This window comes from Eublepharis macularius, chromosome 7 (genome assembly GCF_028583425.1).
Source record: "Eublepharis macularius isolate TG4126 chromosome 7, MPM_Emac_v1.0, whole genome shotgun sequence".
In the NCBI taxonomy this organism is placed as follows: Eukaryota; Metazoa; Chordata; class Lepidosauria; order Squamata; family Eublepharidae; genus Eublepharis; species Eublepharis macularius.
In genome coordinates this window covers 97,062,501-97,080,936 of record NC_072796.1, presented here as the reverse complement: position 1 = coordinate 97,080,936, position 18,436 = coordinate 97,062,501, and the positions used below count along the sequence as shown (strand labels likewise).

At 41.1% G+C, this 18,436-nt stretch overlaps 1 protein-coding gene across 1 annotated transcript; it reads left to right on the top strand.

Moving 5' to 3' along the window:
* The first annotated feature begins 268 nt into the window (after positions 1-268).
* Positions 269-6,477, top strand: MSC (musculin). The gene is given in 3 exon segments (XM_054985502.1): positions 269-797; positions 5,412-5,447; positions 5,449-6,477. Coding segments are annotated over 3 exon segments (573 nt in total). The 5' UTR covers positions 269-314; the 3' UTR covers positions 5,503-6,477.
* Positions 6,478-18,436: the final 11,959 nt, after the last annotated feature.

Genomic DNA, 18,436 nt, shown 5'->3' with positions numbered 1-18,436 from the left:
AGCAACCTCGTATCTGCCCTCCGCAAGGGGAGGGGCGAAGGCGCGGCCGAAGCGCTGGGCGGCCTCCGGCTGCTTCGCGCTTCTCCCCCCTCCTGAACTTCAGCGCGCGCTCCTCAGGTGCCAACCCGCGCAGCGGCGCCCAGACAGCCCCTCCCCGCCGGCTCTGCTGGGGCGGGCCGCTGGGCGCTGCGCCCCTGTTCGTTCTCTCCCCCCGGCATATATAGCCCGTCACCAGCCAGGCCCCTCTCAAAGCTGCCGAGTAGCTCCTCCGAGAAGCCTCCTCGGGCGGGCGCCTGGGGGGCGGGGCGGGGGTCATGTCTACGGGCTCTCTGAGTGACACCGAGGAGCTGCCGCAGATGGACCTGAGAGGGCTGCCGCTGGGCTACGCCGTGCCGCCCCGCTCCAAGCGGCATCCCCGAGGAGAGTCCTGTCCCTCCGTGGACAGTTCCTCCGCTGCGGAGGAAGACGAGGAGGAGGAAGAAGAGGGCTGCGGCGCTCGCAAGAAGAGGCGGACGAAGGGAGCGCCCGAAAGCAAAAGGCAGGCGCCGTCCGGACGCAGCGCCACTGCCGAGTGCAAGCAGACTCAGCGTAACGCGGCCAACGCGCGCGAGAGAGCCCGCATGCGCGTGCTGAGCAAGGCGTTCTCGCGCCTCAAGACCAGCCTGCCCTGGGTGCCGCCGGACACGAAACTCTCCAAGCTGGACACGCTGCGCCTCGCCTCCAGCTACATCGCCCACCTGCGGCAGCTGCTGCAGGAGGACCGCTACGAGAAGGGCTACGTGCACCCGGTCAACCTGGTAAGCGGCCCTCGTGCCCTTGGGGCGGGAAGCGAGCAGCAGGGCTGAGCCGCGGGGCCGGATCACCTGTACCGACTGGCGAAGGCCAGGTTTAGGCGGGATGCTGCGGCAACGGGCGAACGTCCTCCTGCGGCTTGGCGGGCGCCAATTATGCAACATTAATAGCAGGCCAGAGCAGCACCTGCCAGGCTGTGAATATTTGGCACCTTATAAGACTTTCTCCTCTTTGCAACTTGGGTCTGAGGCAGTTTTCTTTTGTGTGCTGTGAAGTCACAGTCGGCTTATGGTGACCCTGTAGGGTTTTCAAGTAAGAGACGTTCAGAGATAGTTTGCCGTTGGCTGCCTCTGTGTAGTTTCAAGAGGATAGCTGCGTTGGTCTGAAGAGCAAGATTCAGGTTCAGTAACACCTTAGAGACTAAAGACTTCCAGGGTGTCAGCTTTCGATAGTTAAAGCTTTCTCTCTCAAAAGCACGCACCCTGGAAATCTAGTCTCTAAGGTGCTGCTGGACCTGAGTCTTGCCCTTATGTGGCATCCATGAACTTTCTTTTGTAGTCTTCCATCCAAATACTGACCAGGGCCAACTCTGCTTAGCTTCAGAGATCTGATCAGGATACTTGGGCTAGCCAGGTCAGGGCAAAGTAGCTCATAATGTGCAGTAAAACAAGTAATAATAAAAAACAATAAAGAGCTTAAAACCAGTTTGCACTGGTCAGTTCTTCTGCCTGCCAGTGTTGCACTTAAATGTGATCTAAACTGAGCCCCTGTTCCCTAATACTGCTATGTGCATGTTGTGAGCATGCCTGTGGAATAGAGGCCTGATATGCTAATGTTAAGTGCTTTGTGATTCAGGGTAAAGAAGATGCTGGCCACAGGTAAGTTCTTCTGTCCTGCCACCATCATGTTTAAGTAACACTTAAGATTCAAATCTGATGTGAGGATTTTCTGCTGAAACTGGTTTCTTAGAAATGATACCAGCTTTATTTTCTGGAAGCATTTATGTGAGGAACATACCGTCTTAAGAAAGAAAAAATGCCGGGTGTGAAGAAATAAGAGTGTCTTTGAACAGATGAACTAATGAAGAGTTTTGTCTGTAAAGTGTAACAGATTTATTAGGACAGAAGCTTTGATGAATTAGAATGCATTTTGTCAGATGCATGAAAAAAGTGTTTTTCTGACTGTAAAATATAGTCATCTTACAACACTCCTGAAATTTAGGAGAAAGCCAACCACTGGTATTCTGCAAGCAGATGTTCTGGGGTGATTGTCATGTTAGAAATGAGTTTGCCTTTTAATGTCCCCAAAAAAAATTTAACATTTTTTTTTAAGGTAAGCACTTGGGGTGGTATTTGCAGCTAATGTGTGCCAGTATTGGATTAAACCTGGGAAGATCCAGACTCAGGTCTCCAGTTACCATGAAACTCTCTGGATGACCTCACAGAAGTCCATATTCTCTCTCTGTCATAGCATAACATAAATGGCTAAAGTGTTTTGAGGAGGAAATGGAGGAGAAAACCATATCCACCACCCTAAACTCCTTGGAGACAAGTTTTATTCTAAAGAAATAAATCCTATGGTAGAGCTAGTTTGGGTCCAGTAGCACCTTAAAGACCAACTAGATTTCCAGGGTATGAGCTTTACAGAGTCAAAGCTCCATTCTGTAAGTTAGTTATGTATGAGGTAAATGCTTCCTTTTGCCTTTATTGATGGTCCTGATTTTGTACAAGAAAGAAATTTTCTTGCTATTCATTTTTCCCCACACCATTCATAACTTGTAAAAACTTCTCCTCCCCCCCCCAGTTGTCTCTTCTTACTCTGTTAAAAAGCATCAGGCTTTTCTGACCATCTTATGGAAGAAAATGCTATAGCCCTTTGGTTGTTTCAGTTGCTCTTCTGTAGAGCTCTGTAGTAAGTTTTAGATAGAATGCAGCAGCAAGCATGTTTCACATTTATAGTACTTAAGTTATGGTTGAAGCATCGTTAACAATTGTTTCAGTGTTGCAGCATACTGACAGTGCAATCCTCAACAGACTTAATGCAAAGCCCATTGACTTTGGTGGTTGTAGAAGGGTATAACTTTGCTTAGGCTGGCACTGTAAGTTGCTGTGTTCTCTTGAGCTTTAAATTTGACCCCATATAAATTTCCAGTGCCCCTGAGATTTTAAATACAACCTATAACATTAGTTAAGAAAATAGGAAGTCATGTACATGAAGCTTATATATTCTGGTATAACATCCTTGCATTCTTTGCTCATGTCTAGTCATGCCGAAATGGATGGTTTCCTTGCATGACAGGGACCTGAGCTATTGTGTTGCTAATCTATGTGGTCACAATATAGTTGTAGTCATGGACTACAACTACTAATGTAAATGTACATACACTCGCTATGTGTGACTACATTTACATTTACATTAATAGAGGCATCTGCTAGAGTTCAACAGGCCTCATACACTCTCAGCTGAACCTACCTCATAGGGTTGTTGTGAAGATAAAATACAGGAAAAGAGAATGATGTAACCTGCTTTGGGAGAAATAAGAAGTAAACAAATATGAAATGATATCACTTTCACCATTCTTGACTTTCCATTGGTGGTGCTGGCAAGCATATTGTAGAGATGCTATCCACAAAACTTTATCATAAATAATAAGATTAAGTAATATATTAGAATAATAAATTAAAATGATTACAAACCTTTTGCTTAATTGGGAAACACATTTTGAAAAACTGATTGCTCGTAATATAAGTATTTATTTAAAAAAATGTAAGTGGCAGGTATCATCTTAAGAGCTATTCCCTACATCTAAAATCCAAGATTTAACCAATGAAAGCTAATGATAAGGTCAGTTTTATTTAATTTGGTAATAGCTTTAAATTATAGATTTCATCTTCCGTAAAACTGCAGGTGTGTAGATATCCTGAAATGGAAGAGACTTTCACACACATTTCCTGTTTGCATTCTTGTGATTGCTAGAGAGAAAGCAAGGCTTGTGTTGTATTTATTTCATTTACATCTCATTCTTCCTCTGTTAAGCTCAGGCCAGTGTTTATACTTACAGTGACCATGAGAGGTAGGATGACTTGAAACTTTTAAGAGAGTGACACAGCTGACCTGGGATTTGAACTGGAGGCTTCCCTCCTCTTCATCACACTGGGGCTCTGTTCTAAAGATCATATGTTGCAAATTATATTGAATGCTCATACAATCCTTGTATGGTGTCCATTTGTTTTTTTCATTGTACACACATAATTTGCACATTATACTCCATGCATGTACAGCTGAACTTGTGATTTGAGCCCCAATTTATTCAGGTTTTATTTATAAAAAGAGCGTGCATTGGCTCTTCTTGCAGACAAATGCACACACGTATATGTAGTGTGTACCTGTATTCACAGTTAACATGGGGAAAGGGCTTGTCTCTATCGCTACAACAAATGTAGGAATCAGCTTGGCCAGCTGAAGATGAAGGAAACACAGTTCAGATGTTCATAATGAATCTTTCTATTGTTTTAGAATGTGTTTTTGACTGTCTGTGTTTTAGGTTATGTTATATACCTAAGTACACTTCTGACTAATCTTTGAAATCCTCAATAACGTTTACACTGGATTTTTTTTCAGAGAAGATGCAGTTAGACTTGGTCCACCTCAATCCAATGTACTGCTGTCTTTAAAAAGCATTCCGAAAACACTTGTGTTCTCTGCTTGTTGTATAAAGCAGGCCAAACTGGAAGTTGACAGCAACGTGCCCCTACCTCCCCCTAAAAAAAACCCTGCTGTAATAGCATGATTGTTCAAGAACATGATTTTTTTTCATGAAATGAGAAATCACAAGGCAAAATACTAGTACAAAGTTTGTACACAACAAATTTTGTTATATAGGTTTATTGTAAGAACTGGGGAACATAATCACAACTCCATGTGGCATAAAGGTTGAACAAAATATTGAACTCCTTAGAGACTGACTGGTTTGTTACGACAAAGACTCCCTACTAATATTTAACATCTTATAGAGGGATAAACCAGCCTAACGGGTGGTGATATGGGAGTTAAAAATCAGCTTCTGGTAGATCGTCATAACATTGACTATAGCACACAGCCTAAAGTACCCTTCTGGAGTGTTTCTGGGTCATTTCAGAATATGAAGAATCTGTACCAAAAATAGAAAATCCTAATGCACGTGTATTGGCATGAGTATTGATTTTACTAATTTGTTGTGGTTTATTAGTATTTAAGGAATGACTGATTATCTCTAATATTGTGCAGTGGTAAGAATGTGCTTGAATGTGTTTTCTTAAGGGATAAAATGTAGTTACTGGTTTAAATGTGTTGAGTATATGTAATTACATTTCTGATGTGTTGCATCTTGTATACAGCACTCTTCGAGTGAATGGATTAGTCTCTAAACTCTGTTAGTCTCTAAAGTGGCGCTGGACTCCTGTTTTATTATACTCTTTGAAAAAACTACTTTTGTTCTGTTCTTCAGTGTGTTTAATGGTGGCCCATTATGTTGTATTGAAAAATACTGCTGCCAAACAGATAGCAAAACTTTTATCATTATTTGCTATTTACACATTGTCATTCATCTCTCTAATGTGGAATATTACTTTAATTTACAGACCTGGCCATTTGTGGTTTCAGGAAGACCAGAATGTGACACCAAAGAGGTTTCTACAGCCAACAGATTATGTGGAACTACAGCATAGTTAAAGAGAAAGCAGTACTTGTTGGGTATGGCTACAAACCACCTTGGTTTTTAATGGACCAAATCAAACTGGTACAGACTATACAGTAAATGTCTGGTAAAATCCACTACTTTTGTTCAGTTGGAAGAAAAGGTGCACTTAACTATACTAAAGAAAAGAAGATGGTTTACTGAACTTTCGGCTTTAGCAGAAGTAGTAAGTCTGGAAGGCCTTCATTTGCGTTGCCTGAACAGTGAACAGTGCCTGAAGAACTCATTCTGAAGTTTTTTGACTAACTAAAGAGGATATACAAGAGAAAGATAATGATATAATTAACAGCATGGACCAAAAATATAGATTGTACAAGCTAATCCTGAACAGTGTTATTTGTATGCCAAAGAAAAGTAGTAATCTAGAATAGCGTTTAAACTCAAATTTATAATATATTTGATTTTTGTGTTCTTGGCAGCTATGCAATAGTAAGACTACTGTTGTTTTAGCCGCATTCTCTTAAAAGCGGAAGATGAAAAGGTAGCTTCCACTTGCTCCTTCAAGGTCCTCTCCATAAATGCATTAAATCAAATTACTTGAATGCAAGCAGAGCACATGCATTCTCACAAAAGTGGGTGGAGCCACATTTGCTTGAATGGTTGCTGACTGGGCCCTAAATGGGTCATGGATGGCAACCATAGAAAACATCTGGTTGGAAATAGGTTAACTGACCATAGTCATAGGGTGTATTCAGGCAAATTGGAGCAATTGTCTAAACCATTGGAAGTCTATGAACTTGAGATGAAGGAGGTATGCTATAAGAGGTGAGAACTTTATTTTTTAACATAATGGTTTGGAAAAGATCAGGACATTTAAAAAAATTCAGACCTGTTGGCCCTATGAAATGTTATCTTTCATAGTGTTATTTTTGCAAACGGTATAATCAGTATTTCAAATGTAAGTAATTTTATTTTTATACATGATATTAAAAGCTTTGTTAAGGATCTTACTGTGATAGTGTGATTGAAACTGAGAAGTGTTCCTAGAATGGAACTTGATGCATTCCTTAGTAGAGCAGATCTTTCTTATACTGATGCAACAAGAGTCATAGTAGCTTGCGGATACAGAATGCTTATTCTTATATAAGCACAAAATGTAAGGTATCCATAAACACATTTACACATTAAGCCTGAATACATGATGCTGCATTATAATGAATCAGACCCTTGGTCTATCAAAGTCAGTGTTGTCTACTCTGTCTACTCTGATTGGCAGTGGCTGTCCAGGATGTCAAGTAGAGGTCTTTCACATCACTGCTTCTCTGATCCTTTTAACTGGAGACTTTGAGGATTGAGCTTGGAACCTTCTCTGTGCCAAACAGATGCTCTACCACTGAGCAACAACCCCTGTTCATATTTTAAGACCATAAATCTTGGGCTTGTATCTACAGATTTGTCCATGCATAGAATTTTTTTTCAGCTTCTCCCTTATGGTAGCAACCACTCCCTCAAAACCCTGCCCCAAAGTTTGGAGGGAGGGGGGGCTTTTGGAAAATCACCTAATGCAGCAAGAGAGGTTGCAACCACATGAAACGTGTGCATCCAGTTACACACAGGGTGGTGCTTCACATGATGCACAGACTTCACTGGATTTAACCCTAAAATGTTTTTATTTCTTTTTTTATATGCTGTTTCCTGTAAAAAGAAAGCTAATACAACAAGATCAGAAATTCTTTCTAGTAGTTGCTAAGTAACACACAGAAAGCTAAAGATCAAGGGAGTATACACTGAATTATATAGATTTGCCACCACCTTTGGTGCGTGTGGTTTTTTTCTTTTAAGATAATAAAAAATTGGGCACATGTTTACAATTTTAGCCAGAGAGAAGATTGTTCATCAGTTCCTTTTCAGTGTGATAAGCTTGTTTCTTGGTCCTGCTGTTTGCGGGACCTGAATTCAACTGTAACTTAGAGGTTTGAAAAAAAGAAAGAAAAGTTGAATAGCCTAAAATGTCTGCAGCTGAGTAACTGAGGTTTGAAGCACTTAATAACAGAGGGAGAAAGATATCCAGTGATGCAGTTTTCACTCTTAAATAGCATTCTTTGTGTGGAGAAATTGTTTGGCTGTTCATGTTTAATATAGTACTTTCGGTAAAACAATTTTTATAGTGCAAGATCAGTGTTACTCTTTTAGAGTCTTTGACTCTTTCTTGCTGTAGATGTGATTGGATTGCAAGATCTGTGAAAAAATCAGGGTGCCTTTGCACTTTCACCACGCCAAATGGAAGGCGTCTTCTCCAATTAACACCTGCATGTTTTTGGCAGCATGCACACAAATCTTATGCTGCTACAAAGAAGCTGTACTTTTAGTTGTCAGGGTATCCTTACACACATTATAGGATCTGGCCCGCTGAATGTGGTGGGAGTAAATAGGTTTAAGAGGAATCTAACCAGAGTTTGTATTAGGACATAAAAGTGAATCTTTATGCAAGCGCCTGTACCTTTTATAAAGTACAAAGTTGAGACTGATAGTGGGAGATTTTAGAGGGGTTGCATGAAGGGAATGCAGTACCATGTACAGCAGTAGAAATTTTTCAAAGCTTTGCTGTGGAGCAGAAAAATGTTTTTCGCACCTTCCTTTAAAAAAAAAAAGAAAAAACTTGTTGCTTTTAGCCCAGATATCTCTCAGCTCTTCACCCCCAAGGATCACAATACCTAGATTGTTGAATTAACCTTTATCTTCGGTTTTGAGTAACAAAAGTAATAACAGTTCTTTTGGTTTAGCTATGAAATTAAATTTTTAGCTTATTGCTCTTCCTTGCTTTCCCAATTAAAATTTTTCTTTGACTTGCAAGCCTGGGAGGTTTGTGTGGTTAAGGAGTGAGAAGCTGAAATGACCTCATTGGATTTGGGAGTGTTAGTGTAGCCTAGATACTGCATTTCATAATAATGATATGAGAAGGGCCAGGTTTGGTTGTATACTTTATGTGGCACAAGTTCCTCCAGACTAAATGGCTTAAGAGACATTAATTTCACTTTTTCTCTCTATATGAGATTTAAATTAATATTGAGTAAACTTAACTATAGGTGAAAATGAATTACATAATTTAAAGTTAATGTAGCACTACATATGGACAATTTTAAAAGTTCTGGAAGTAGAGATACCTATCATATTGGTGGATTTTATTAAATTGGTTTAGATGTTGGGTGCTGAAGGGAAAAAAATGAACTGACTGTAGAGATAAGAAAATTGCTTGGGGTTATTGTAATCCACAAAAGGAACCATATATGATGTCCGTCTCCCTGTTTTTGTTTTTTTAAGGAAACAGTGGAGAAAATATATTTTTTAGAAAACATTGCTGCTTCTGCTTTTTTCTCCTCAGCCATCTGTGTTGCTCTCTGAGAAAAAACAATCAATCCCTGAACTTCAGTCAGTTTCTGAATGTCATTGCACCTCCCCATTACAGTTCAAAACCAGCAATGCCATATGTGAGTATTCCTGTCTCATTTCTTCCCATATACCTTGAAGGGTTCCTGGATTGGAACTTGACTGTTTTCCGATACCCAGAAAAAGGTGAATGGAAGTTCACATGTGTTGGTTTGTGGGTCAGGGGCACCCCTTAGGCTGTCAAATAGTGTTTGGCAGCTTGCATTTTGAAAGGGCCAATGACGCAACCTTGAACCTCAGCTTAGACTCGGTATCTCAGTATTCATGAGACACTTATTAATTAGCTGACTGTTGAGGCTCCCACCCCCTTTGAAATTATACCAGTCCCTGTATTTGTGTTTCATGGGTACCTTCCATTTTTGATTGGAGAAATATGGGGGTGGAGGAGATAAACTCACCACTTCTACATCTGCTTTTTAAATCACAAAATTGAAGCATTACATGTAGTTTGGCTCTTTATTTCATCCTCCTGTTGTTAGTACAGTGTCCCAGGCCTCGTGAGACTGAACACATATGCAGAATTCACCAGACAGGAAAACCCCTTTACTACTGAATGATCTCAGCTGCTTCCCATACATCAAGGGTTGGGAAGATTTTTGAACAGGAAGATACTCCTTTTGGACTGGGTTGAGTGCCAAAAATATTTTGTACAGAATTGAAAGAGGAAGCTGAATCCTGGCATGTAGGAAAATGCATGATTAATCCCAAGAATAGATCTTGTGTTACATTCCCATTTTCCAGCAACCACTTACCTTCTTTTCTTATCCGTCCGCTTCTCTTGCCATGTTGGAAATATCCTCCTTCTCCTTATGTACATTGTGATAAAAATAAATCTCAATTGAACACACCTAGTTCTTTAATGTAATTGAAACTTGCATGAACTGGAAATTAACTATGTACCAGTACATGGAGGGAATGTATTCTCCTGAAATCTCTGTACTCTTGCTGACAATATTTTGGTTATACAAGGCAGGGTAGAGAGAGAAAAAGTTGACAGAAAATGGAAGTGACAGGTGCACTGACCAAACAGCTTCAATCTCGCCATCGACAAGGTTTGTGCCTTTCCCCCCTTTGCTCATAGTGCTTCTGCCAGTTATTACTTTGTCAGGGAGTACTTTTTGGATCCCATGCAAGCATGAGTGCCAGCATTTCACTGCCCTTATCTTCTCACTTGAAAGACAGGGCTAATGGGTTTTCTGTTGCACTGTTTGCATTACTATTGCTTTGCAATTGCTAAACTATATGAGAGATTTTTAGATTGGAGTAATCCTGCATAGCAGTACACACAGTTAGTGCTGCTTAACTTGAGGTGCCAAATGCTTTCCTGTGCCTGCTTGGTATGAGTTAATTGCCCCATTTCTTAAGCAATGTTACAATCCCTAAGAATTTTACCTCAATTGGGAAGAAAACAAATTTATAGCCAGAAGTGTTTCCTGTTAAAACAAATGGAATAGAGAAAACAAAGCAAAATGTATTCAAATAAAATAGGATCACATATTACTATAACCTTGTCAATGTAAAGGGCCTGCCATTATAATTCATTTATTTTATATCTAATTTATCAAGTATGATTTGCATTTGCATCAAAACATGAACTGTCTAGTCCTTAAATCTTATGGTTGGTGTTGCTCTGTTTTGAATATTGATCAATGGTCACCTATAAGTGTTGAGCGCAGCTCTGCAAACAGCATGAAGTTGAAAAGGTTTGTTAAAATATATGATGGTATCCAGTAAGGTGGCACCAAAAATGGATATGAACATCACTGCATAATATGGATAGAATATTTTTTGACTGTATCAAGATAATCACAGGCAATTAGTGAACATCTAGCGGCTTGCATCCTCAGTTTGGGGTTGCCTCAAGTCGCCTGCCTTGATGGAAGTCAGCTCAACTCTGGTAAGCCCATGGTCAATGGGACTGGGCTACATTGTCTATACTTGCACAGACACCAGGCTTGGGATATTTTCCTGCAAACTTGGGTGTCCTTTCCCAGTTTGTAGAAAGTCCCCCTTCTCTGTCTAAGGTTCTAATCTGTGGAACTATCAGTCCACCTCTAGGGCCATGTTCATAATTAGATACAAGATTTCAGGATTTGTCTGCAAAGTACATACAACAGCTTCAAATGGTTAGGTGGCAATGCGGACAGAGATCTTTAGTGACTTGAAAAAGTGCTGCCACCACAGAAAAGGTGCATACATATCTACCACCCACATGGAAGAGCTGGTTTGCACTGGATCTTCACATGAATTCAGGCTGGCTACAAGGCAGTAGCTTGGCTTGCTTCAAGATCATTTTATTGTGGCTGTTGGAATGCACTTGGGTTTTGACAGGATCTCCTTTTTCCAGTCTAAATTACACAGTTCAGCATACTGCACTCCCAGCATCCAGTTCTCACCAAAGTTTAGCATTTTCTCTCTTAGAAAGCTGGATGATATTATGAGGCAGATTTCATGCCCAGAATGCTGAGAGAGAACAGCAAGAGTTTTCAGACTTCTAATGTTTAATTATAAGCATGCAAGGCTGTTTTGGACATAGTGTTAACAACTGATTCTGCAGCAACGATTGAGCTAGAATACATGTATCTTAATGATTTCTGTCTTCAAAAGTGGTGATGAAAAATTTCAGCACAAATCGAGCCTAGAGCATGTAGACTTTTTTTTGCAATGTGAAGCAAGATTGCCCTCTGGTGTATAAAGCTCATAGTGTTGATGTTGCTTTTATATGTTGAAGAGATGACAAAAGTTTTATGGGCTACCTAACTTCAGTTTTAGTTAATTTTTTTTTCAATCAAGTACTGCTCAGCTGCATACACTGAATAATGAAAAGTTAGTGCCATCCTTTACAGTGGTAGTTGCTCCCTTCTAAGACCACTGACTTTAGTGGACTTAGGTGTAACTCTGCCTTGAATGGCATTGTTAATGGGATACATTTGGGGGTGGGGAGGGATAACCAGCCTGAGTTTGATCATTAATCCTGTTCAAAATCTTTCCAGCACTTCTAAACTGTGTTTTACACTAACATAAAATGTGAAGAAGAATGTATATTGTAAACACAGACTCTTAGCTAGATAATATTCCCCACTTCCTTCTAAACCAGTTTAGTCCATTTAATATCAGTGGAATTAAATCAGTTTATTCAACTGTGGATCACAGCTAGAAAGTGGAAACAAGTACTATTAGCAACGTCTCAGACTTCATGAAATTCTACTGTTCTAAATTTGCACTACTTTCTGAACCTCACCCCCACGTTTCCCTGAATGAGCTGTTCCACAGGTGAATGTACAAAAATGGTTGCACACAGTCATGCACGTACATCCTTCTTGTTTGGAAGGGTTTGCAGATTGGAGTAATAATCCCACAGTGGCACAGAAGTATACAACAGGATTCTTCTGACATCCTCCAAAGACAGGCAAAGAGAAATATTATATCATATTGGAATAATGGAACATAAAAGTTGGGTTACTATAACACATTCAATTCTACTCATTGGTTTGGAGCATTGTCCAATGGGATGACCCATTGGTTGTGTGGCTGGTGGGAGAAGCAGCACATGTTGACAATTTTTTAACAAGGTTAAGACTGAATTTGTTTTGGGGAAAAAAAGGTAAGACCAAAATTGTCTTTCAAAGTGCCCAAACCAGGTTACTTGTGTGCTACATTTTGGGCTAAATTTTTTATGACCATCTTTGGCCTGTGACATTCTCCACTTGAAGTTAGCATACTGTTCTTAGCAGGTCAGTACAGGCAGAATACAGGAACCAGATAGTGGGATGCTAAAACAAGAGCTAAAACATAATAAAATCACATTTTAAAAAACATGAAAACCAACAAAATCATCATTAAAACAAAACCTGAGCTACTTTGGAGAAGTGGTTAAGAGCGCGGGACTCTAATCTGGAGAACTGGGTTTGATTCCTCACCTCTCTTTGTAGCCAGTTGGGTGACCTTGGGTCAGTCACAGCTTCTAGGAGCTCTCTCAACCCCACCCACTCACACGGTGATTGTTGTTGTGGGGATAATGATAACATACTTTGTAAACCACTCTGAGTGGGTGTTAATTCATCCTGAAGGGCAGTATATAAATAGAATGTTGTTCTGGTTGTTGTTTGTTGTGGTGGTTGTTATTAAAATACAACATATAAAACCAACAAAACATTGGGTAGGAAGGAGGGATCATTGAAAGAGCATCAAATGAAACAAAAAAGTCTTTGCCCACTGGTGGAAGGATTGCAAGGGAAGGGGACAGGCAAATCTCCTTGGGGACGGAGTTCCAGAGTTTTGGTACCACAACCAAGAAGGCCCTCTCCTGGTTTGCCAACTGTAATTTCAGAATATGGGCACCTGAAGCTGGACCTTGTATTACCTGAATGTCTACCTGTGTCTGCACACATTCCCTTAACAACAGTACTTTGAGCATGTCTAGGGTGCAGGATGGCAATCAAAGGATTATGTCAAGCAGGGCTCTCCTCCTATATATATATATATATATATATATATATATATATATATATATATATATATATATATATATATATGTGTGTGTGTGTGTGTGTGTGTGTGTGTGTGTGTGTGTGTGTGTGTGTGTGTGTGTGTGTGTGTGTGTGTGTGTGTGTGTGTGTGTGTGTGTGTGTGTGTGTGTGTGTGTGTGTAAAAAAACAGGGTCCCTTGGAGGGCAGTATTCTCACTACTGGAAAATGACAGTGGGGTGCGCTGGAAGGAAATTAACCAAACTAAAGTTTTATGATAAGGAACTAACCTGACAGGACACTTAAAGATCATAAAGAGGCTTCACTACTGTCAAATAGATGTCCAGAGGTAGAGCAATAAAAAAACATGCCAGAAAATACACTACAAATGTTATAGAACACCACCCTACTTAGCTAGCCTTCCCATATCCCATACCCTAAGCGCCAACAAAACAAAAAGGAACTGGGCTGTGGTTTTACTACAGGCAAGTCTCTGAACAGCAGAATGGAAATGAGAGCACAAGCCATGAAGAAAACAACAAAAAACACATAGGCAAACAGTGGAATTCACTTGCACACAGTCCATAACAGAAGCACAGGTAAATATAAGCCTGTTATACAAAGTATGAAGGAGGCTGTGATGTGTGAACTCCGTAATACATGTTAAAGTGAGAGTGTGGTAAGGAAAAACCATACAAACTGTCCTGAAGAGGATTGCAGCTGAGATTATCTCCATTGGACCTTCAAAGGAACAGATAGGATTTCTCCCAGGAAAAAAACAAAAGAGATCCTGGGGAAGAGTAAAGAGTAGTGGTCACAGAAAGAGCCAGCAGTCATAGTGGCTGCAGCTACAGTTAGATGAAATGGAGCCCATGAAGGAGAAAGGAAAGGGGGAGGGTGGAGAAGATTGACCCAACAGATAGCAAATAAAACCTGTTCTTGAGGTTTCCTATATAATAGAATTACCTATACAAAATAGAAATAAGGGTAAAGCAGATGCTTGGTTCAAGCAAATCTTCAGATTGGTTCATGGCCTTAAATTCTACCCATGATTGTGGGGGTTTGGTACTTGGCTGTGCAGCAATGAATGTGATTGATTACTTCCTGCTGTGCAAATGAAAATGGGACTCTTTATTACTGGGGTTCAAGAGTTCCTTGCAAATTACTTTACCTGCTCTTATTGTGGTTAATATATCCAGGATCAGGTAAGAATGGTAAGGCAGCCTGTCCACCCAGATGGCGACAATAAGATATATAAACACAAGAATGGTGACCTTCCTGAGCAATAGCAGAGTTTACTGGTTTATTCATGGTCTGGCATAGGGAAATATCTCAAGACTTAAAATTATTATTCTTCCTATTACTAAAAGGCTCAGTCCTAGCTCCCATAACTGGAAAGGGGACAGAGATGCTGTTGAGTGGGGGAGGAAGCGGCCTGTTGTCCTTCACATATGCAAAGAGTCTTTCCCTTGCACATATGCAAGGGGAGGTGTAGACCCTTGATCTTTCCTCTAAAACATTGAATTCCCCCATGGATGCCCTGGATCCATTCTTGGAGTTTACCAAACTGGAGTTTGTGAGCCAGTGGGTAGAGAGGACACCATTTGTATATGCTATAAACCTATATCCTTGTGGCTTCATGGTGGACAGAACTATCCTGGGAATATCTGCTTCCTATGTCCCAACCAGGTGGCTTCAGGTTAGGCTTTAGCAAATATGGATGCCTTGCCATCACACTCGGACAATGACCACAGTGGTCAAGTAGGCAGTCCTTCAGGTATCTTGGTCCCAAACCATGTAGGGCTTTAAAGGTCAACACTAGCACAAATTGTGCCCAGAAACAGATCAAGAGCCAGTGTAGATGGGCCAAGACTGGGGCTGTATGATCCCTACAACCCACACTAGTCGACATTATTGCTGCAGCATTCTGCACCAACTGAAGTTTTCAAACACTTTTCAGTGGCAGCCCCAAGTAGAGCAAATTGTTGTAATCTAATCTAGATGTAATGAAACCGTGCAGTGGCCAGATCATTTCTGCACAGGTAAGGCTTTAGGTGGCTAACCAGAAAGCTAGTAAAAGGCTCTCCTGGCCACAGCTGCCACCTGTTTATGCAGCACTAGACCTGGGTCGAAGAGCACCCCCAGACTATGCAACCTGTTCCTTCAAGAAGGGAGTACATCCCCATCCAGAATGAGTGACACCTTGAATCGCCACACCTCAAATGTGTGACCTTATGTGCTCGTCAACATACATGGCTGTCTTAATTCACATACAATCCCCAGCACTCCTGAATCTCACCAGCAAGAAGTAACTCCCACACTGCCAGAGCTTTGTGTGAATGGGCCCTAAATGCCTACTAAATCAGGATCTGATTGCAGAGCTTTTGTGCATGCTTATTTTTAATTTATCAAAATGTTATGTATCCTCTGTTGTCAATGCAACAGAAGGTAATAGGATGTTTTTTTTCAAAATTGAATCAGTTGGGAGATGAAATCCATTCCACAGCTCCATCCCGAAACAGTTGTTAGGAACGATTACAACTTTTGTAAAAAGGGCTGTTTGCAACCCTAGCTGTTGGATCGAAGAAAGGAAATGTGCACACAGCAACACAGTTCTGTAGGTGGCAAGGGTTGAGGCGAAAGAGTTAATGGGCATCCATCACGTTTCAACACAACTCTTTCCAAATCACATTTGCTACTACAGCCTTGTAGGTAAAACTAGCAGAATATTTTTACTTGCACCTGTGTTAAAGCAGGTAATTATTATTTACTGTGTAGTTTTTGGCAAACAGATTCAGGGCAACAGTTCAAATCAAACAAGAAATTTCCTGCTGTAGGTGAAAAAATCATAAACCCTTCAGGCCCTGATCTTTACTAGCCAAACCGTTCTACTTCTCAAATGCTTGATACTAAGAGAACCTGTTGATTGCAAGCAGTGCTGTGGTAGAGAAAACCCAGTCTGTAAATGGAAAATGAGGATCAACAGCAAGTGATACGCAAACACTCTCAATCAGACCACTTTATGTACAATTTTATCCTTTTGTACAATTAAGTGAACCTCTTCCTGGGTCTTATTTTAGTTCCTGAGTTCTTTAAAGTCAATAAACTCTGTGTTTGTGCTTTGTACAATAAGGGGAAATGATTCATTTTTTTAAAAAGCTACCTGGGGCACTGGGCAGGAAAGAGCAACAGTGATGTGTCTTTGTAATATTTAGAGAGGCAAGTCATGGGCTCCATTTACACATTAGGATTACAAAGTCCTCGTATTTGTTGGGGAACAGCGTAAGTACTTTGTATCGAATGTTTAAACGTTATTGTGCTGTTCCCTGACAAAGATGAAGACGTTTGAATGTGTAGATGGAGCCTGGAACATTTGAATATTGCAATGCCAAATCATTTCCTCAGATTCATACCTCAGTTGGGAAAAGCGTATTTGGAAGCGTCATGGGGCTGTTTTAAGAAAGCTACATTCAGTCACGTCCAAGGCTAGAGAAACAACAATTATTTTTCCCTTTCTTGTCTTCAGTCCCGTCCTCCCTTGAGAATACCAGACGCAAGAGGGATGGTGGAGGCGCATTCTCCTTGGACTCTCTGTAGGTAGTTGACCCCTCTAGTGTAAATGGCTTCCAATAGAAATTGTCTGCATAGTTTATGGAATGTCATAGTAAACTGTTGTCTTCTATTTTTGTAATTCTAGTTCCACTGCATTGTTCATTCGATGTCTCATGCTGCCTGACTGCATTGTCTTTGTATTTTGTAATCCGTCTTGAGTGTCAGCAAACAAGGTGGGCTATACTTGAAGTAAGTAAATAAATAAATATGGTATCTTTTTTGTCCCAGGTATTGATTAAAAAGTGTGTTTAAATGTACACTTTCACCAAGTTTCCCTCCTGCCCTGACAATTACAGCATCCTCTTGTATCTCTGTACTTGTAACTAGAATCATAGAATCATAGAGTTGGAAGGGGCCATACAGACCATCTAGTTCAACCCCCCTGCCCAGTGCAGGATCAGCCTAAAGCATCTCTGACAAGTATTCATCCAGCCTCTTCTTGAAAACTGCCAGTGAGGGGGAGCTCACCACTTCCCTAGGCAGCTGATTCCACTTTTGAACTACTCTGACCGTGAAAAAGTTTTTCCTAATATCCAGTCGGTACCTTTGTGCATGTAGTTTTAGCCCACTGCTTCGCGTCCTACCCTCTGCTGCCAACTGGAACAGCTCCCAGCCCTCCTCCAAATGACAGCCTTTCAGATATTTAAAGAGAGCAATCATGTCCCCCCTCAACCTCCTCTTCTCCAAACTATACATTCCCAAGGCCCTCAGCCTTTCCTCGTAGGGCTCAGTCTCCAGACCCCTGATCATCCTCGTCGCTCTCCTCTGCACCCTCTCGATTTTGTCCACATCCTTTTGGAAGTGAGGCCTCCAGAACTGCACACAATACTCCAGGTGTGGCCTGACCAAGGCAGTATAGAGAGGGGCTATGACCTCCTGCGATTTTAATGCTATGGCCCCTTTGATACAACCCAAGATTGAATTAGCCTTTCTTGCCACCGCATCACACTGACTGCTCATATTCAGTTTACAGTCCACTCTTACTCCAAGATCCCTTTCACATATACTACTGCCCAGAAGTGTATCCCCCATCCAGTATTTGTGCTTCTCATTTTTGTGGCCCAGGTGTAATACTGTGCACTTGTCTTTGTTGAATTGCATCCTATTCACAGCTGCCCACTTCTCCAGAGTATTCAGGTCTTGTTGAATTTTAATTCTATCTTCTTGGGTGTTTGCTACTCCTCCCAATTTGGTATCATCAGCAAATTTAATGAGCAGCCCTTCCACTCCTTCATCCAGATCATTGATAAAAATATTGAAAAGTACCGGGCCCAAAACCGAGCCCTGCGGCACCCCACTGGACACCTCCCTCCAATCTGATGAAACGCCGTTGACCACCACTCTTTGAGTGCGGTCCTCTAACCAACCAGTTCCCTATCCACCGAACTGTCCTATAGTCTACTTCACAGTCTTCCAGTTTGCCCATCAGAATGTCATGGGGGAC